The 18,736-nt window shown below is 40.7% G+C and overlaps 1 protein-coding gene across 5 annotated transcripts in view; it reads left to right on the forward strand.

Moving 5' to 3' along the window:
* The window catches only part of LOC126474982 (mitochondrial enolase superfamily member 1-like), a 141,966-nt gene that overhangs the window by 53,055 nt on the left and 70,175 nt on the right, over nucleotides 1-18,736 (forward strand). For all 5 annotated transcript variants that reach the window (XM_050102519.1, XM_050102520.1, XM_050102517.1 and 2 more), the window contains exons 6-7: nucleotides 1,336-1,454; nucleotides 17,004-17,161. In XM_050102519.1, coding sequence (XP_049958476.1) covers nucleotides 1,336-1,454; nucleotides 17,004-17,161 — 277 coding nt within the window. The remainder of the gene's footprint in view (nucleotides 1-1,335; nucleotides 1,455-17,003; nucleotides 17,162-18,736) is intronic.

Genomic DNA, 18,736 nt, shown 5'->3' on the forward strand with positions numbered 1-18,736 from the left:
TCAAGCATTGTCGGTGGATCACGATAGCAAATATCCTTCAACTTTCCTGACAGAAAGAAATCCGGGGACGTCAGATCCGGTGAACGTGTGGGCCACGGTATGGTGCTCGACGACCACTCCACCTGTCATGAAAGGAAGTACATCGCCATTCTGTCATGCAGTGAAACATCTTGTAGTAACATCGGTAGAACATTACGTAGGAAATCAGCATACATTGCACCATTTAGATTGTCATAGATAAAATGGGGGCCAATTATCCTTCCTCCCATAATGCCGCACCATACATTAACCCACCAAGGTCGCTGATGTTCCACTTGTTGCATACATAGTGGATTTTCCGTTGCCCAATAGTGCATATTATGCCGGTTTACATTACCGCTGTTGGTGAATGACGCTTCGTCGCTAAATAAAATGCGTGCAAAAAATCTGTCATCGTCCCGTTATTTCTCTTGTACCCAGTGGCAGAACTGTACATGATGTTCAAAGTCATCACCATGCAATTGCTGGTGCATAGAAATATGGTACGGGTGCAATCGATGTTGATACAGCATTCTCAACACTGACGTTTTTGAGAATTCCAATTCTCACGCAATTTGTCTGCTACTGATGTGCGGATTAGCCGCGACAGCAGCTAAAACACCTACTTGGGCATCATCATTTGTTGCAGGTCATGGTTGACGTTTCACATGTTGCTCAACACTTCCTGTTTCCTTAAATAACGTAACTATCCGGTGAACGGTCCGACACTTGGATGATGTCGTCCAGGATACCGAGCAGCATACATAGCACACGCCCGTTGGGCATTTTGATCACAATTGCCATATGTCAACACGATATCGACCTTTTCCGCAGTTGGTAAATGGTCCATTTTAACATGGGTAATGTATCACGAAGGAACTATCATCCGCACTGGCGGATGTTATGTGATACCACATACTTATATGATTGTGACTATTACAGTGCCATCTGTCACAAAGAGAAAAAAGTGGTCCAACTAAAACATTCATATTCCTTTACGTACTACACGAATATGTAATAAAAAATGAGGGTTCCTATGACTCCCATTATATAAGATGTAACTCAGTAAAAGCACAGTGTTCAGTTTTTAGGATATACCATTCTTCATATATTTGGTATATTCATATTGTTTTGTTAATTTATAAGCATGATATTGGAGACGTTCTACAGGATTAAATGAGTTAATAAATAAATACAGCTTAAACGCACTTTACTAATGATGGTAAATAGTTCACAAAGATGTTTTGTACGCATTTTTTAAAATTATAAAATGATGTTATGTCCAAATGAATGAAAGGAACTTGCTGTCTTTTACAGATCAGATGTCATCACAAAGGAGGAGGCTATTCAAATACTAAAATCGAAGCAGGAAGGGAAAGGAGAAAGAGAAGAAGAAATGAGGACAGTAGGTTACCCTGCGTATACGACACAAGTTGGTATGCATTCACAAACATCTGAACCTTCAAGATATTTTGTGTATTGTTATTTCCTTTAATCAACATGTTGTCTTTCATTTATTTCCTTTTATCTACTGACAAACTGATAACTATTGATTTCAATTCTTCTTGACCTTCACCTCTTATCTATATATCTGAATACTTAACCCACATATATGCTCAAATAGACATAATGTCAACAGTATATGCTCTTACACATAATGCACTCAGATATTGACGGCATAAACTTATCATCATATGCTAAATTCATGATCTAATATAACAACAAAAATAATTAATACTTGACAATATAATATAATTGGATAGATAAAAAAATTTATCCACCAAGTGGTGGCAGGAGGACACACACATAAAAGAAGGTTATACTTATGCAAGCTTTCAGAGTCAGTGGCTCCTTCTTGTGGCAGAAGGGTGGAAGGGGAAGGAAGAGGGGTGAAGGAAAAGGACTGGAGAGATTTAGATAAGTCTCCCATGATCCACAGTTCTGGGTGACCTTTCCAAAATCTACCCCTTTTCCTAAACCTCTCCAGTCCTTTTCCTTCACCCCTCTTCCTTCCCCTTCAACCATTCTGCTGGAAGAAAAAGCCAGCGACTCCGAAAGCTTGCAGAAGTATAACCTTCTTTCATGTGTGTGTTCTCCTGCCACCAGTTGGTGAGTAGATTTTTTTATCCATTCAATTACTTTAAATGCATGATCTGGCACACAGTTTTAATCAGTCACAAAATTTCATTGTTGCATATACTGTACTCTGTTACTGAGTGAAAGTTTTATTCTGACAACATAAACATAATAAATTCTTGTAATATGGTTGTGCTGTGTGGTTTGGTGTTTAAAGGCTGTCATTTTCTGCTTATGGCTGCACAGTCATCAACCAAAACATTATGACCACCTACCTAACAGCTGGTGTGTCCACCTTTGGCACAGATAACAGAGGCAATGCATCATGGCATGGAAGCAGTGAGGCCCTGTTAGGTCACTGGAGGGAGTTGTCACCACATCTGCATACACGAGTCACCTGATTCCAGTAAACTCCGGGGAAGGGGTTGATGGGCTCTGATACGACGTTCATTACATCCCACATGTGGTTGATCAGGTTCAGATCTGGTGAGTTGGAGGGCCAGCAGATTAATTGGATCTCGCCACTGTGTTCCTCAAATCACTCTGTCACACTCCTGGCCATGTGAAATGGTTCATTATCTTTTGGAAAAATGCCACTGCCGTCGGGAAACGTAATCATCATGAAGGGGTGTAGATGGTCTGCAACCAGTTTACAATGCCCCTTGGCCATCAGGGTGCCTTGCACGAGCTCCACTGGACCCATGGGTGCCAGCATGAATGTTTCACGTAGCATAAAGCGGTTGCCACCAGCTTGTCTCTGTCCCACAGTACAGGTGTCAAAAAGCTGTTCTCCTGGAAGACAAAAGATTCGCACCTTCCCATCGGCACGATGAAGAAGGTATCGGCATTCATCAGACAGTGCTGACGGTCAAGTGCCCAGTCATAGTTGCTGATGCCATGGTGTTAACATTGATACATGCATGGGTCATTGGCTGTTAGGCCCATCATTCGGAGTGTTTGGTCCACTATTCACTCAGACACATTTGTGCTCTGCCATGTCCTGTTTTACAGGTCTGCCCAGCATACGATGTCCGACATAGGTAATGAGGGGTGGCCACCCCATGATGTCTGGACGTGGTTTCACCGTGTTTTGCCACATGTTGAAGACACTCAGCACAGCACTCCTCAAACACCTGACAAGCCGTGCAGTTTCCGGAATGCTCGTGCCGAACTTTCGGGCAATCACTATCAGACTTCGGTCAAACTCAGATAGATTGCGCACATTCCCCATTCTACAAATGGACAGCACACTCACTGATACTACATGCACTGTGCACGTGTCTGACTAGCAGTCATTCCTTGCCACGTGACGTTGCTGTTGCCCGAATGGGTTTATATTGATAGTAGGTCGGTGGCCATAATGTCTACAACAACCTGTACTTGTACAGCCATTATGTATATTCCCATACAGAGGAGACATTTTACTTGAAAGTCACTTGTCCAGTGGAAGCAGTGCCTGTGTTATTCCAAATTACGAAGGAACATTGCTTTGTAATTCAGAAAAGGCACTGCAATATTTTGTATTTCCACCAACACTGGGCAAGCGACTTTCAAATAAATTGTCTCCCCTGTATGGGAATATACGTAATGGATGCACAAGTGTAATTTGTAGGCACACGGTTGACAACATATGTAAGTTTGGGTCTGGCCATGAGTCATGCTCGGATAGCCAAACAGTAAGGTGGGCACTTGTGAAAAGCAGGAAACACAGGTTCGAGTGCCAGTCTGGCACAAAATTTCATTGTCATCATATCATTATGCAGCTAATATTAGTCCATATTCACAGCTGCAAATACACTTGCTGAAACCCTAATGTGTAGAACAATGAGAAGTACCCTCTGCCATGCACTTCACAATGTTTGGAGAGTATAGATACACACACACACACACACACACACACACACACACACACACACACACAACCACAGTTTCTGGCAGCTGAACCCAGACTATAAGCAGCAGCAGCGCATGATGGGAGAGGCAACTGGATGGGGTAAAGTGGACTGAACAAGAAAAAGGAAGAGGAGGCTGTACCATGTGCGAATAAATTTTACGAGTGTCTGATTTTTGTGCTTATAACTAGTGCAGCTCTCATTTATATTAAAGGAGCATGCAACATAGTCACCTCAAAGAAAAGGCAAATCATAAATGTAGTGTAGCTGTCTCCACAGCCAGTCAGGTCTTTCACATTTGCTGCTCATTGTTTGTGAATATGCAAAGATTCACGTTCTTGTGGCTGAATGACATTTTTATAACCTCAATTGTGTCATCAGTTGTCTTAGTGTTATTTTCATGAAACTGTTGTACTACATACAATTTTCACCTTATTTGAGGCACCACTAAATGTGCTTATCACACACCTGCTTGAGTGAGATTACTGTTTTGAACTGTTGGTGCTATTCCTAAAGACTACATAAGACCTTACATTTGGAGACTCATTTCTGATGGTGAAAATTCGTACATGGTATATGCACCCCAGGACAACTGGGAAATTCGAGAAAAACTCAGGAAGTTTTTAGACTTTCAGGAATTTTTCATTATTTTAGTTTTCAGTTAAACTTTTCTAATTTTGACTGGTAATAAAAGATAACTCTAACAAATTTACTTCAGCCCACTACTACAGAATAATAATGCAGCAATAAAATATAAATGAGAAAATATCTACATCTACATCTACATCTACATCCATACTCCGCAAGCCACCTGACGGTGTGTGGCGGAGGGTACCTTGAGTACCTCTACCGGTTTTCCCTTCTATTCCAGTCTTGTATTGTTCGTGGAAAGAAGGATTGTCAGTATGCTTCTGTGTGAGCTCTAATCTCTCTGATTTTATCCTCATGGTCTCTTCGCGAGATATACGTAGGAGGGAGCAATTTACTGCTTGACCCCTGGGTGAAGGTATGTTCTCGAAACTTCAACAAAAGCCTGTACCGAGCTACTGAGCATCTCTCCTGCAGAGTCTTCCACTGGAGTTTATCCATGATCTCCGTAATGCTTTCGCGATTACTAAATGACCCTGTAACGAAGCGCGCCGCTCTCTGTTGGATCTTCTCTATTGCTTCTATCAACTCTATCTGGTACGGATCCCACACTGCTGAGCAGTATTCAAGAAGTGGGCGAACAAGCGTACTGTAACCTACTTCCTTTGTTTTTGGATTGCATTTCCTTAGGATTCTTCCAATGAATCTCAGTCTGGCATCTGTTTTACCGACGATCGACTTTATATGATCATTCCATTTTAAATCACTCCTAATGCCTACTCCCAGATAATTTATGGAATTAACTGCTTCCAGTTGCTGACCTGCTATTTTGTAGCTAAATGATAAGGGATCTATCTTTCTATGTATTCGCAGCACATTACATTTGTCTACATTGAGATTCAATTGCCATTCCCTGCACCATGCGTCAATTCGCTGCAGATCCTCCTGCATTTCAGTACAATTTTCCATTGTTACAACCTCTCGATACACCACAGCATCATCTGCAAAAAGCCTCAGTGAACTTCCGATGTCATCCACAAGGTCATTTATGTATATTGTGAATAGCAATGGTCCTATGACACTCCCCTGCGGCACACCTGAAATCACTCTTACTTCGGAAGACTTCTCTCCATTGAGAATGACATGCTGCGTTCTGTTATCTAGGAACTCTTCAATCCAATCACACAAATGGTCTGATAGTCCATATACTCTTACTTTGTTCATTAAACGACTGTGGGGAACTGTATCGAACACCTTGCGGAAGTCAAGAAACATGGCATCTACCTGTGAACTCATGTCTATGTCCCTCTGAGTCTCGTGGGCGAATAACGCAAGCTGGGTTTCACACGACCTTCTTTTTCGAAACTCATGCTGATTCCTACAGGGTAGATTTCTAGTCTCCAGAAAAGTCATTATACTCGAACATAATACGTGTTCCAAAATTCTACAACTGATCGACGTTAGAGATATAGGTCTATAGTTCTGCACATCTGTTTGACGTGCCTTCTTGAAAACGGGGATGACCTGTGCCCTTTCCAATCCTTTGGAACGCTACGCTCTTCTAGAGACCTACGGTACACCGCTGCAAGAGTTCCTTCGCGTACTCTGTGTAAAATCGAACTGGTATCCCATCAGATCCAGCGGCCTTTTCTCTTTTGAGCGATTTTAATTGTTTCTCTATCCCTTTGTCGTCTATTTCGATATCTACCATTTTGTCATCTGTGCGACAATCTAGAGAAGGAACTACAGTGCAGTCTTCCTCTGTGAAACAGCTTTGGAAAAAGACATTTAGTATTTCGGCCTTTAGTCTGTCATCCTCTGTTTCAGTACCATTTTGGTCACAGAGTGTCTGGACATTTTGTTTCGTTCCACCTACCACTTTGACATAAGACCAAAATTTCTTAGGATTTTCTGCCAAGTCAGTACATAGAACTTTACTTTCGTATTCATTGAATGCCTCTCGCATAGCCCTCCTCACACTACATTTCGCTTTGCGTAATTTTTGTTTGTCTGCAAGGCTTTGGCTACATTTATGTTTATGATACCCGTGGTCTAGGGGTAGCGCCTTTGATTCATAATCAAAACATCTTCGGTTCCGGGTTCAATCCCTGTCACTGCCTAAATTTTGATAAATAATCAGCACTGGCGGCCGAAGACTTCCGGCATAAGAAGTCAGCCTCATTCTGCCAATGGCCTTGTCAAAGAGGGCGGATAGAGGTTCAGGGCACTCTCTAGTCCTAGGGGTGGAAAATTGCCCCTAAAGGCGGAAGAATCAGCAATGGTCAATGACATGAGGATGCAGAAGGCAATGGAAACCACTGCATTAAAGACACGTAATGTGCATCCACAGGACATGTGGCATGTAATTGAAGAAGTGTCATGATGATCTCTCCATTGGCAAAAGATTCCGGAATAGTCCCCCATTTGGATCTCCGGGAGGGGACTGCCAAGGGGGAGGTTACCATGAGAAAAAGATTGAATAATCAATGAAAGGATAACGTTCTACGAGTCGGGGCGTGGAATGTCAGAAGCTTGAATGTAGTAGGGAAACTAGAAAATCTGAAAAGGGAAATGCAAAGGCTCAATCTAGATATAGTAGGGGTCAGTGAAGTGAAGTGGAAGGAAGACAAGGATTTCTGGTCAGATGAGTATCGGGTAATATCAACAGCAGCAGAAAATGGTATAACAGGTGTAGGATTCGTTATGAATAGGAAGGTAGGGCAGAGGGTGTGTTACTGTGAACAGTTCAGTGACCGGGTTGTTCTAATCAGAATCGACAGCAGACCAACACCGACAATGATAGTTCAGGTATACATGCCGACGTCGCAAGCTGAAGATGAACAGATAGAGAAAGTGTATGAGGATATTGAAAGGGTAATGCAGTATGTAAAGGGGGACGAAAATCTAATAGTCATGGGCGACTGGAATGCAGTTGTAGGGGAAGAAGTAGAAGACAAGGTTACAGGAGAATATGGGCTTGGGACAAGGAATGAAAGAGGAGAATGACTAATTGAGTTTTGTAACAAGTTTCAGCTAGCAATAGCGAATACCCTGTTCAAGAATCACAAGAGGAGGAGGTATACTTGGAAAAGGCCGGGAGATACGGGAAGATTTCAATTAGATTACATCATGGTCAGACAGAGATTCCGAAATCAGATACTGGATTGTAAGGCGTACCCAGGAGCAGATATAGACTCAGATCACAATACAGTAGTGATGAAGAGTAGGCTGAAGTTCAAGACATTAGTCAGGAAGAATCAATACGCAAAGAAATGGGATACGGAAGTACTAAGGAATGACGAGATACGTTTGAAGTTCTCTAACGCTATAGATACAGCAATAAGGAATAGCGCAGTAGGCAGTACAGTTGAAGATGAATGGACATCTCTAAAAAGGGCCATCACAGAAGTTGGGAAGGAAAACATAGGTACAAAGAAGGTAGCTGCGAAGAAACCATGGGTAACAGAAGAAATACTTCAGTTGATTGATGAAAGGAGGAAGTACAAACATGTTCCAGGAAAATCAGGAATACAGAAATACAAGTCGCTGATGAATGAAATAAATAGGAAGTGCAGGGAAGCTAAGACGAAATGGCTGCAGGAAAAATGTGAAGACATCGAAAAAGATATGATTGTCGGAAGGACAGACTCAGCATACAGGAAAGTCAAAACAACCTTTGGTGACATTAAAAGCAACGGTGGTAACATTAAGAGTGCAACGGGAATTCCACTGTTAAATGCAGAGGAGGGAGCAGATAGGTGGAAAGAATTTCTTGTGTTGTGGCCTGATATTTGTGAGTGTTTCGTATCGAGCAACTTAACCTCTTACCGGTGTTTACATTCCGCGCTGACCAGTTGCAGCTGTAGCGGCGCATCGAAAGCTAAGTACTAATTAATTGTTTGTGTATAGTAGTTTATTTAGGAACTTTAGTAGTCTTCAACCGGTGTTCTTGGTGTTTTCCGGTGAAATAACTTCAGAAGAAATTTTTGCGAACTGCTTTCAGTTTCGTTACTGTCATTAGACGTTTGATTTTCTTTCTGTGTTAGTATTTTGTTATATTCTCATTTGTTGTTGATTAATACTGTCAATAATAGTAGTTACTTCCCTTGTAGAGCAAGTTTGTCATTATTGTAGTCAGTTTTTAACATCTTCTTATTGTAGTAGCGGAACTTAGATAAAGTTGTTTTCTTGTTTCAATAATTGTAAAATTTTACCATGAGTGAGAAGTGTGGGCTTTGCCGTAGGTTCGTGAGTAGTGGATTGCGGTGTGAGACTTGTTCGAAGTATTTTCACTGGGGGGAATGCAGTGGGGAAGCCAGTGGGCATTCTGGTGAGATCCTCTCCTGGAACTGCAGGTTATGTAGCAAGAGTAAGTTGATAGAGGAGCAGGAGCGTAAGATCTGTGCCCTTCAGGTGCAGTTGAAAAACGCACAGGAGGAGCTAGATAGGATGAGGAGGGAGAAGGGGGTTGGGGAATGGGAGCTGGCTGTTGGCAAGAGATCTGCTAGGAGAAGGAGATTTTCAGATAGTTTTACTATTGGTGTTTGTAATAGATATGACCAACTGTCAGAGTCTAGTGGAGAGGAATCTCTAGTAGCTGTAGATGTAGGAAGTATGCAGCAGACCTCAGCAGTTACGGTGGCTAGGACAGTTGCAAAGTCTAAGAGAAAGAAGAAGGTTCTGCTGTTAGGTAGTTCTCATGGTAGAGGTGTAGGCCAGCAGTTGCAGGAAGTTTTGGGGAGTGAGTACCAGGTCACCAGCATTGTGAAGCCTAATGCAGGATTGGCTCAGGTGACTTTTAACATAGGGGGGTTATGTAGGGATTTTACTAAAGAGGATCAGGTAGTGATTGTGGGTGGGGCTGGTAATAGTATTGATAGGGATGGGGAGTATGACATAGATGGTGACCTGGAAAAGATAGCCACTCAGACTGGCAACACGAATGTGCATTTCGTGGAACTGTTTCAGCGTCACGATCGGCCTCATCTTAATACAGCCGTCAGGCGTAATAACATGAGACTTGGGGGTGCGCTGATGACAGAAGGCATGAGTCACATTTCAGTGGTGTCGGTGGAGTCTATCAGTAGGACGGGTTTCACTAGACATGGCCTGCACCTCAACAGGTATGGGAAGGGGAGGTTGGCAAAACTTATAGGTGACAGCATAGGTGGGGGTGGTGGGATCACTCATGGGAAAATTCCGGTAGTTGTGGGTGTTAGAGCTGTACCTTTTTTAGATTGAAGTCAGCTGATAGGTATTCCTGCTTAAGGGAAGTCTCTCTAACAAAGAAACCACTCTCTACAAAGCTTGGGTATCCGATTAATGAGGGAATTAGTATATTTCATCAAAATATACAAGGTATTAGAGATAAAGTTAGTGAACTGCTTATAGATGTTGACTCTGAAATTATTGGTATATCTGAACACTTCTTAAATAAGGAGATAATTCAGAGGCTTCCTTTACCAGGATACAGGTTGGCTGGCAGCTTTTCTAGGAGCTCTTTGCGGTGTGGGGGAGTAGCCATGTATGTGAAAAACGGTATCCCATTTGAGTCAATTGATGTTTCAAAGTACTGCACTGAAAAGGTGTTTGAATGTTGTGCAGGTGTGGTTAAATTTAGTGGAGCTAAACTTCTTACTGTTGTTATTTATAGATCCCCAGACTCCGATTTCACAACATTTTTGCTAAAGCTAGAGGAGGTTCTTGGTTCACTTTATAGGAAATACAAAAAGTTAGTTATATGTGGTGACTTCAATATTAATTGTATAAGTGATTGTGCAAGGAAAAGGATGCTGGTAGACCTCCTTAATTCATATAATCTTATGCAAACCGTATTCTTTCCAACGAGAGTGCAAGGGAACAGTAGAACAACCATAGACAATATTTTTGTTCATTCGTCATTATTAGAAGGGCATTCTGTTAGCAAAAAGGTGAATGGCCTTTCAGATCATGATGCACAAATTTTAAGTCTAAAAGTTTTTTGTGCTGCAACACATGTTAAATATAGTTACCAACGTTTTAGGAAAGCTGATCCAGTTGCTGTACAGACTTTTGTAAACCTTATCAAGGAACAAGAGTGGCAAGATGTTTATAGTGCTGATACAGTAGACGATAAATATAATGCTTTCCTCAAGACTTTTCTCGTGCTCTTTGAAAGTTGCTTTCCGTTAGAACGTTCAAAACAGGGTACTAGCACAAACAGGCAGCCTGGGTGGCTGACTAAAGGGATAAGAATATCTTGTAGAACAAAGTGGCAATTATATCAAAACGTTAGAATCAGTCAAAATCTAAATGCAGCAGCCCATTACAAACAGTATTGTAAGGTGCTTAAAAAAGTTATTAGGAAGGCAAAAAGTATGTGGTATGCAGATAGAATAGCTAAGTCTCAGGATAAAATTAAAACCATATGGTCAGTCGTAAAGGAAGTGGCTGGTCTGCAGAGACAGGTCGAGAATATAGAATCAGTGCGTAGTGGGGATGTCCGTGTTACTGATAAGTCGCATATATGTACAGTACTTAATAATTGCTTTCTGAATATAGCAGGTGAACTAAATAGAAACCTAGTCCCAACAGGGAATCATATAGCGCTCTTAGAAAAAAGTGTTCCGAGACTGTTACCTGAAATGCTCCTCCATGATACTGACAAGAGGGAGATTGAGTTAATAATTAAATCACTAAAGACCAAGAACTCTCATGGATATGACGGGGTGTCTAGCAGAATACTGAAGTATTGTTCCACGTATGTTAGCTCAGTACTTAGCCATATCTGTAACTTTTCCTTTAGGAGTGGTCGGTTTCCTGACCGATTAAAGTACTCGGTAGTGAAGCCACTTTATAAAAAGGGAGACAGGGATAATGTTGACAATTATAGACCTATTTCTATGCCATCAGTGTTTGCTAAAGTTATTGAGAGGGTTGTATATACAAGGTTACTGCAGCATTTAAATTCACATAATTTGCTGTCAAATGTACAGTTTGGTTTTAGAAACGGTTTAACAACTGAAAATGCTATAGTCTCTTTTCTCTGTGAGGTTTTGGACGGATTAAATAAAAGGTTGCGAACGTTAGGTGTTTTCTTTGATTTAACGAAGGCTTTTGACTGTGTTGACCACAAAATATTACTGCAGAAGTTGGAACATTATGGAGTAAGGGGAGTAGCTTACAATTGGTTCGCCTCCTACTTTAAGAACAGAAAGCAGAAGGTAATCCTCCGCAATATTGAGAGTGGTAATGATGTTCAGTCCCAATGGGGCACTGTTAAATGGGGCGTTCCCCAAGGGTCGGTGCTGGGGCCACTGCTGTTCCTTATTTATGTAAATGATATGCCTTCTAGTATTACAGGTGATTCAAAAATATTTCTGTTTGCTGATGACACCACCTTGGTAGTGAAGGATCTTGTGTGTAATATTGAAACATTATCAAATAATGTAGTTCATGATATAAGTTCGTGGCTTGTGGAAAATAATTTGATGCTAAATCACAGTAAGACTCAGTTTTTACAGTTTCTAACCCACAATTCAACAAGAACTGACATTTTAATCAGACAGGATGGGCATGTTATAAGCGAGACGGAACAGTTCAAGTTCCTAGGCGTACAGATAGATAGTAAGCTGTTGTGGAAAGCCCATGTTCAGTATCTTGTTCAGAAACTAAATGCCGCTTTATTTACCATTAGAACAGTATCTGAAATAAGTGACATTTCAACACGAAAAGTAGTATACTTCGCATATTTTCATACGCTTATGTCATATGGTATTATTTTTTGGGGTAATTCTTCTGATTCAAAAAGGGTATTTTTGGCTCAAAAACGGGCTGTTCGAGCTATGTATGGTGTAAGTTCGAAAACCTCTTGTCGACCCCTATTCAATAGTCTGGGAATTTTGACATTGCCCTCACAGTATGTATTTTTTTTAATGTCGTTTGTTGTTAGCAATATTAGCTTATTCCCAAGAGTTAGCAGCTTTCACTCAGTTAATACTCGGCAGAAATCAAATCTGCATGTGGAATGCACTTCCTTGACTCTTGTGCAGAAAGGAGTGCAGTATTCTGCTGCATCCATTTTCAATAAGCTACCACAAGAACTCAAAAATCTTAGCAGTAGCCCAAACACTTTTAAGTCTAAACTGAAGAGTTTCCTCATGGTTCACTCCTTCTATTCTGTCGAGGAGCTCCTGGAAGAGATACAAAATTAAGCAAATTCCAGTGTACATTTTTGATTTTCTTTATTTAAACTAACGACTTGTCGCCTGAATATGTTTCTTATATTTCATTTTATCTGTTTCTACAATCGTGTTATAATTTCATGTATTGACTCGTTCCATGACCATGGAGACTTCTCCTAAATGTGGTCCCACGGAACAATAAATAAATAAATAAATAAATAAATACATTGAAAGCCTCTATGAGGGTGAAGATTTGTCTGATGGGATAGAAGAAGAAACAGGAGTCGATTTAGAAGAGATAGGGGATCCAGTATTAGAATCGGAATTTAAAAGAGCTTTGGAGGACTTACGGTCAAATAAGGCAGAAGGGATAGATAACATTCCATCAGAATTTCTAAAATCATTGGGGGAAGTGGCAACAAAACGACTATTCATGTTGGTGTGTAGAATATATGAATCTGGCGATATAATATCTGACTTTCGGAAAAGCATCATCCACACAATTCCGAAGATGGCAAGAGCTGACAAGTGCGAGAATTATCGCACAATCAGCTTAACAGCTCATGCATCGAAGCTGCTTACAAGAATAATATACAGAAGAATGGAAAAGAAAATTGAGAATGCGCTAGGTGACGATCAGTTTGGCTTTAGGAAAAGTAAAGGGACGAGAGAGGCAATTCTGACGTTACGGCTAATAATGGAAGCAAGGCTAAAGAAAAATCAAGACACTTTCATAGGATTTGTCGACCTGGAAAAAGCATTCGACAATATAAAATGGTGCAAGCTGTTCGAGATTCTGAAAAAAGTAGGTGTAAGCTATAGGGAGAGATGGGTCATATACAATATGTACAACAACCAAGAGGGAATAAGAAGAGTGGACGATCAAGAGCGAAGTGCTCGTATTAAGAAGGGTGTAAGAGAAGGCTGTAGCCTTTTGCCCCTACTCTTCAATCTGTACATCGAGGAAGCAATGGTGGAAATAAAAGAAAGGTTCAGGAGTGGAATTAAAATACAAGGTGAAAGGATATCAATGATACGATTCGCTGATGACATTGCTACCCTGAGTGAAAGTGAAGAAGAATTAAATGATCTGCTGAACGGAATGAACAGTCTAATGAGTACACAGTATGGTTTGAGAGTAAATCGAAGAAAGACGACGTTAATGAGAGGTAGTAGAAATGAGAACAGCAAGAAACTTACCATCAGGATTGATGGTCACGAAGTCAATGAAGTTAAGGAATTCTGCTACCTAGGCAGTAAAATAACCAATGACGGACGGAGCAAGGAGGACATCAAAAGCAGACTCGCTATGGCAAAAAAGGCATTTCTGGCCAAGAGAAGTCTACTAATATCAAATACCGGCCTTAATTTGAGGAAGAAATTTCTGAGGATGTACGTCTGGAGTACAGCATTGTATGGTAGTGAAACATGGACTGTGGGAAAACCGGAACAGAAAAGAATCGAAGCATTTGAGATGTGGTGCTGTAGACGAATGTTGAAAATTAGGTGGACTGATACGGTAAGGAATGAGGAAGTTCTACGCAGAATCGGAGAGGAAAGGAATATGTGGAAAACACTGATAAGGAGAAGGGACAGGATGATAGGACATCTGCTAAGACATGAGGGAATGACTTCCATGGTACTAGAGGGAGCTGTAGAGGGCAAAAACTGTAGAGGAAGACAGAGATTGGAATACGTCAAGCAAATAATTGAGGACGTAGGTTGCAAGTGCTACTCTGAGATGAAGAGGTTAGCATAGGAAAGGAATTCGTGGCGGGCCGCATCAAACCAGTCAGTAGACTGATGGAAAAAAAAAAAAAAAAAAAAAAAAAAAAAAAAAAAAAAAAAAAAAAAAAAAAGAGAGAGAGAGAGAGAGAGAGAGAGAGAGAGAGAGAGAGAGAGAGAGAGAGAGAGAAAAAAAAATGTTTACTGTGAAGTTCCCTTTGCTTCCGCAGCAGTTTTCTAACTCGGTTGTTGTACCACGGTGGCTCTTTTCCATCTTTTATTATCTTGCTTGGCACATACTCATCTAACGCATATTGTACAATGGTTTTGAACTTTGTCCACTGATCCTCAACACTATCTGTACTTGAGACAAAACTTTTGTGTTGAGCCGTCAGGTACTCTGTAATCTGCTTTTTGTCACTTTTGCTAAACAGAAAAATCTTCCTATCTTTTTTAATATTTCTATTTACGGCTGAAATCATTGATGCAGTAACCGCTTTATGATCGCTGATTCCCTGTTCTGCGTTAACTGTTTCAAATAGTTCGGGTCTGTTTGTCACCAGAAGGTCTAATATGTTATCGCCATGAGTCGGTTCTCTGTTTAACTGCTCAAGGTAGTTTTCAGATAAAGCACTTAAAAAAATTTCACTGGATTCTTTGTCCCTGCCACCCATTATGAACATTTGAGTCTCCCAGTCTATATCTGGTAAATTAAAATTTCCACCCAAAACTATAACATGGTTGGGAAATCTACTAGAAATATTTTCCCAATTTTCCTTCAGGTGTTTTGTCACAAGAGCTGCTGAGCCAGGGGGCCTATAGAGACATCCAATTACCATGTCTGAGCCTGCTTTAACCGTGACCTTCACCCAAATTATTTCACATTTCGGATCTCTGTCAATTTCGTTCGATACTATTGCACTTCTTATCGCTATAAACATGCCTCCCCCTTCACTGTCCAGCCTGTCTCTGTGGTATACATTCCAATCTGAGTTTAGGATTTCATAACTGTTTACGTCTGGTTTCAGCCAGCTTTCTGTCCCTAGCACTATATGGGCATTGTGACCGTTTATTAATGAGAGCGGTTCTGGGACCTTTCTATAGACGCTCCCGCAGTTTACTATTAGCACACTAATATTGTTATTCCCTGTTGCATTTTGCCTACTCCTACCTTGCCGCATCTCAGGAGGCATCTTGTCGGGCCTAGGGAGGGAATTCTCTAACCTAAAAAACCCACATGTGCACTCCACACGTACTCTGCTACCGTTGTAGCCGCTTCCGGCGTGTAGTGCACGCCTGACCTATTCAGGGGGACCCTACATACCATTGTGAAAACCACAGCATCCACCTTATCACTAAAACTGTTCATTACGTGGGTGGTTATTGAAGGAATGCCAGGCCTTATAGCCAAGGGCACTAATGCATGTGCAGATAACTAGTTCAATCCTTGGTGGGAGCAACAAATTTCATTGCCAGAATTTATCCAGCATTTAGAGGAGAGGAGCGGGTACACGGTTCCTGATAGCAAGACTGTGTATCAGGTTCTTGTACTCAGCTGATTCAGCTGATCAGGAAATGGGGACATGCCACACTGTTGATGGTGATGCAGCTGTTGGATGGTTGTAGTAAGTTTGACTGGTGGCTTCTGGGAGCTTTGTTGATACAGTGGATTACTACACTTGTAAATGAACATGAGTTCAGTGATTTGCTGCTTGACACAGTCATTTCAATTATATATCTAGGCATAATGATGCAAAGTAATAGGAAATGGGGCAGCATGTATTGGGCAGTAGGGAAGGTGAATCGTCGACTTTAGTTTATTGGGAGAACTGTAGGAAAGTGTAGGTTATCTATAAAGGTGACTGCATATAGAACACTAGTGCAACCCATTCTTAAGTACCACTTGAATGTTTGGGATCCCCAAAACGTCGGATTAAAGGAAGGCATTGAAGCAATTCAGAGGTGTTCTGCTAGATTTGTTACTGGTAGGTTTGGTCAACACAAAAAGTGTTATGGAGATCCTTCGTGAACTCAAACTGGAATCCCTGGAGGGAACACTATGTTATTTCTGTGAAACACTGTTGAGAAAATTTAGAGAACTGGCATTTCAAATTGACTGCAGAATCATTCTGCTATCACCAGTGTACATTTCGCATACGGACCACAAAGATTAAGATAAGAGAAATAAGGGCATATACAGAGGCATATAGACAGTCGCTTTTCCCTCGCTTGCTTTATTTGCAAGTGGAACAGGAAAGGAAATGACTGATAGTGGTACAAGGTACCCTCCACCATGCATGACAGTGTGGCTTGTACAGTTTGTATGTCGATAAAGGTGTAGATCTAGATGAACTTCACTGATATTACATCTCAATTTTAAGGAAAAGTAAGATATTCACAGATTTCCTGGCAGCAGTGCAATAGGGCAGCACAATAAAACAGTAGTGACTTTGGGGGAGGGAAAGAGGATATTCTGCACTTGAAATTTCACTTGCTATTTATTATATCAACTAACCCTATTTATACTCATTTTACATTACAGGTTGGTTAGGTTATTCATCTGAACGTGTGCGTGATCTTTGTCGAGAGTACCTTTCTCAGGGATTCACGTGTTTCAAAGTTAAAGTTGGTCAAAATTTAGAGGATGATAAACGCCGTTGTAAAATAGTAAGAGAAATCATCGGCTGGGACAATAAATTGGTATGTAGACAAAAACTCTCTTGTCTGATGTACTTACATATTTCTTAAGGAGAAAGTGTAGAAATTCTGAAAATTAAATCTGAACCAATTTTAAAGATTAATGGGAACCCATACATAAAACAGTGTTTATTCTAGTGCTATGTTACTTAGTTTTCTATCCATTATATTATACAGGGTGTATAGAAACATGTATCAGAAAATTTAGGGATTTGTTCTTGACATTAAAACATTACAAAATGTTTGTATTAACATGTGGCCAAAAATCCTTTTTAGGAAGCTATGAAAGGGATTCCTTGCAATGATTCCTGGTTGTGTAATTACCGTATTTACTCGAATCTAAGCCGCACTTTTTTTCCCATTTTTGTGGAAGTTCTGAAAAATGTTGGTAGGTGCCGCTACAACTATAACTTCTGCTGTCGAATATATGTAGCGCTACACAGGTATGCTTTGTAGGCACAAAGATAAATACTTTCGCCAAAACCTCTGCGTCAGTAAATAAATTAAAAAAAAAAAAGAAAGGTGGAAGACGAGCTTTTTTTTTCTCCGCCCCGAGTTTCGACCACTGCATTTTCATACATTATCCAACGAAGTAAATACAAATTCCGTATTGTTCATCTTCGAATGTAGCAGAATTTCAATGTACTACGAAAATCCGACTGGCAAGACTGTTTGTCAATATGGCCAACTCTACGTTCTGAATTTTTTCCTACCAGTGAGAAGAGTTGGTTGCTAATAGGAACCTGATGAAATGTGAATCACATGCAGTATTCTCTTCACCATAAGAATAATCGAATATAAACATTTTGCCATGTATTCTTTCGCGTTTGCTGCTACCTCATTTAAATCCTGCCTAATAAACTACGAAACTAGAGTGAGACAACAGCAAACGCGGAAGAATATACGTATCGTGTCATGTTTATATTCGTGTTATTCTTATACCTAATGTGATACAGTCAGAAATGAAGTATGGCAACTGACCAGATTTTTAAATCTAAGATGACTCTAATTTCTGTGCAGAATTTGATGTACTACAGAAGCGGCCGCAAAGATTTTCAAACGGAGAAAAATTTTCGCCGAACTCTCGTTCAGAACATCTGCTGAAATACGCAGTCTATTATTTGGTTCTTGTTGATCATTATCAAAGAAAGCAGCAGTGTAAGTAACAACAAATAGCAGTCTCTTGCCATTGTTTCGCTAATGAGACGATTCCCCTCTCTCTCTTTTTTTTAATTGTAAGCGGCGGTAGCGCGCACAAAAGCAAACCGTGCCGCGAGCGGCGACAGGCCGTAAACACGCACTGTCAGAATGCGACAAACAATGTTTGACAGTACAGTAATGCATTTTCAGCTTAGGATGACGTGAACACCTATAACAAAGAAAACGGCACTTATCAGATCAAAACAAAATAAGCAATCGATTCAAACCAGACAGAGCACGTGAAAAAGGAATGGTACTCGCACAAATACGGACGGAGCGCCTGACGCATAGCAATGGCTACCTGGTAAAGCTTAACTGCTAAGCTTACGATTGTATCGTCATTCATTCGACGTAAATTGTGTCTCGTATTACAATGGA

This window comes from Schistocerca serialis, chromosome 4 (genome assembly GCF_023864345.2).
Source record: "Schistocerca serialis cubense isolate TAMUIC-IGC-003099 chromosome 4, iqSchSeri2.2, whole genome shotgun sequence".
Lineage (NCBI taxonomy): Eukaryota > Metazoa > Arthropoda > Insecta > Orthoptera > Acrididae > Schistocerca > Schistocerca serialis.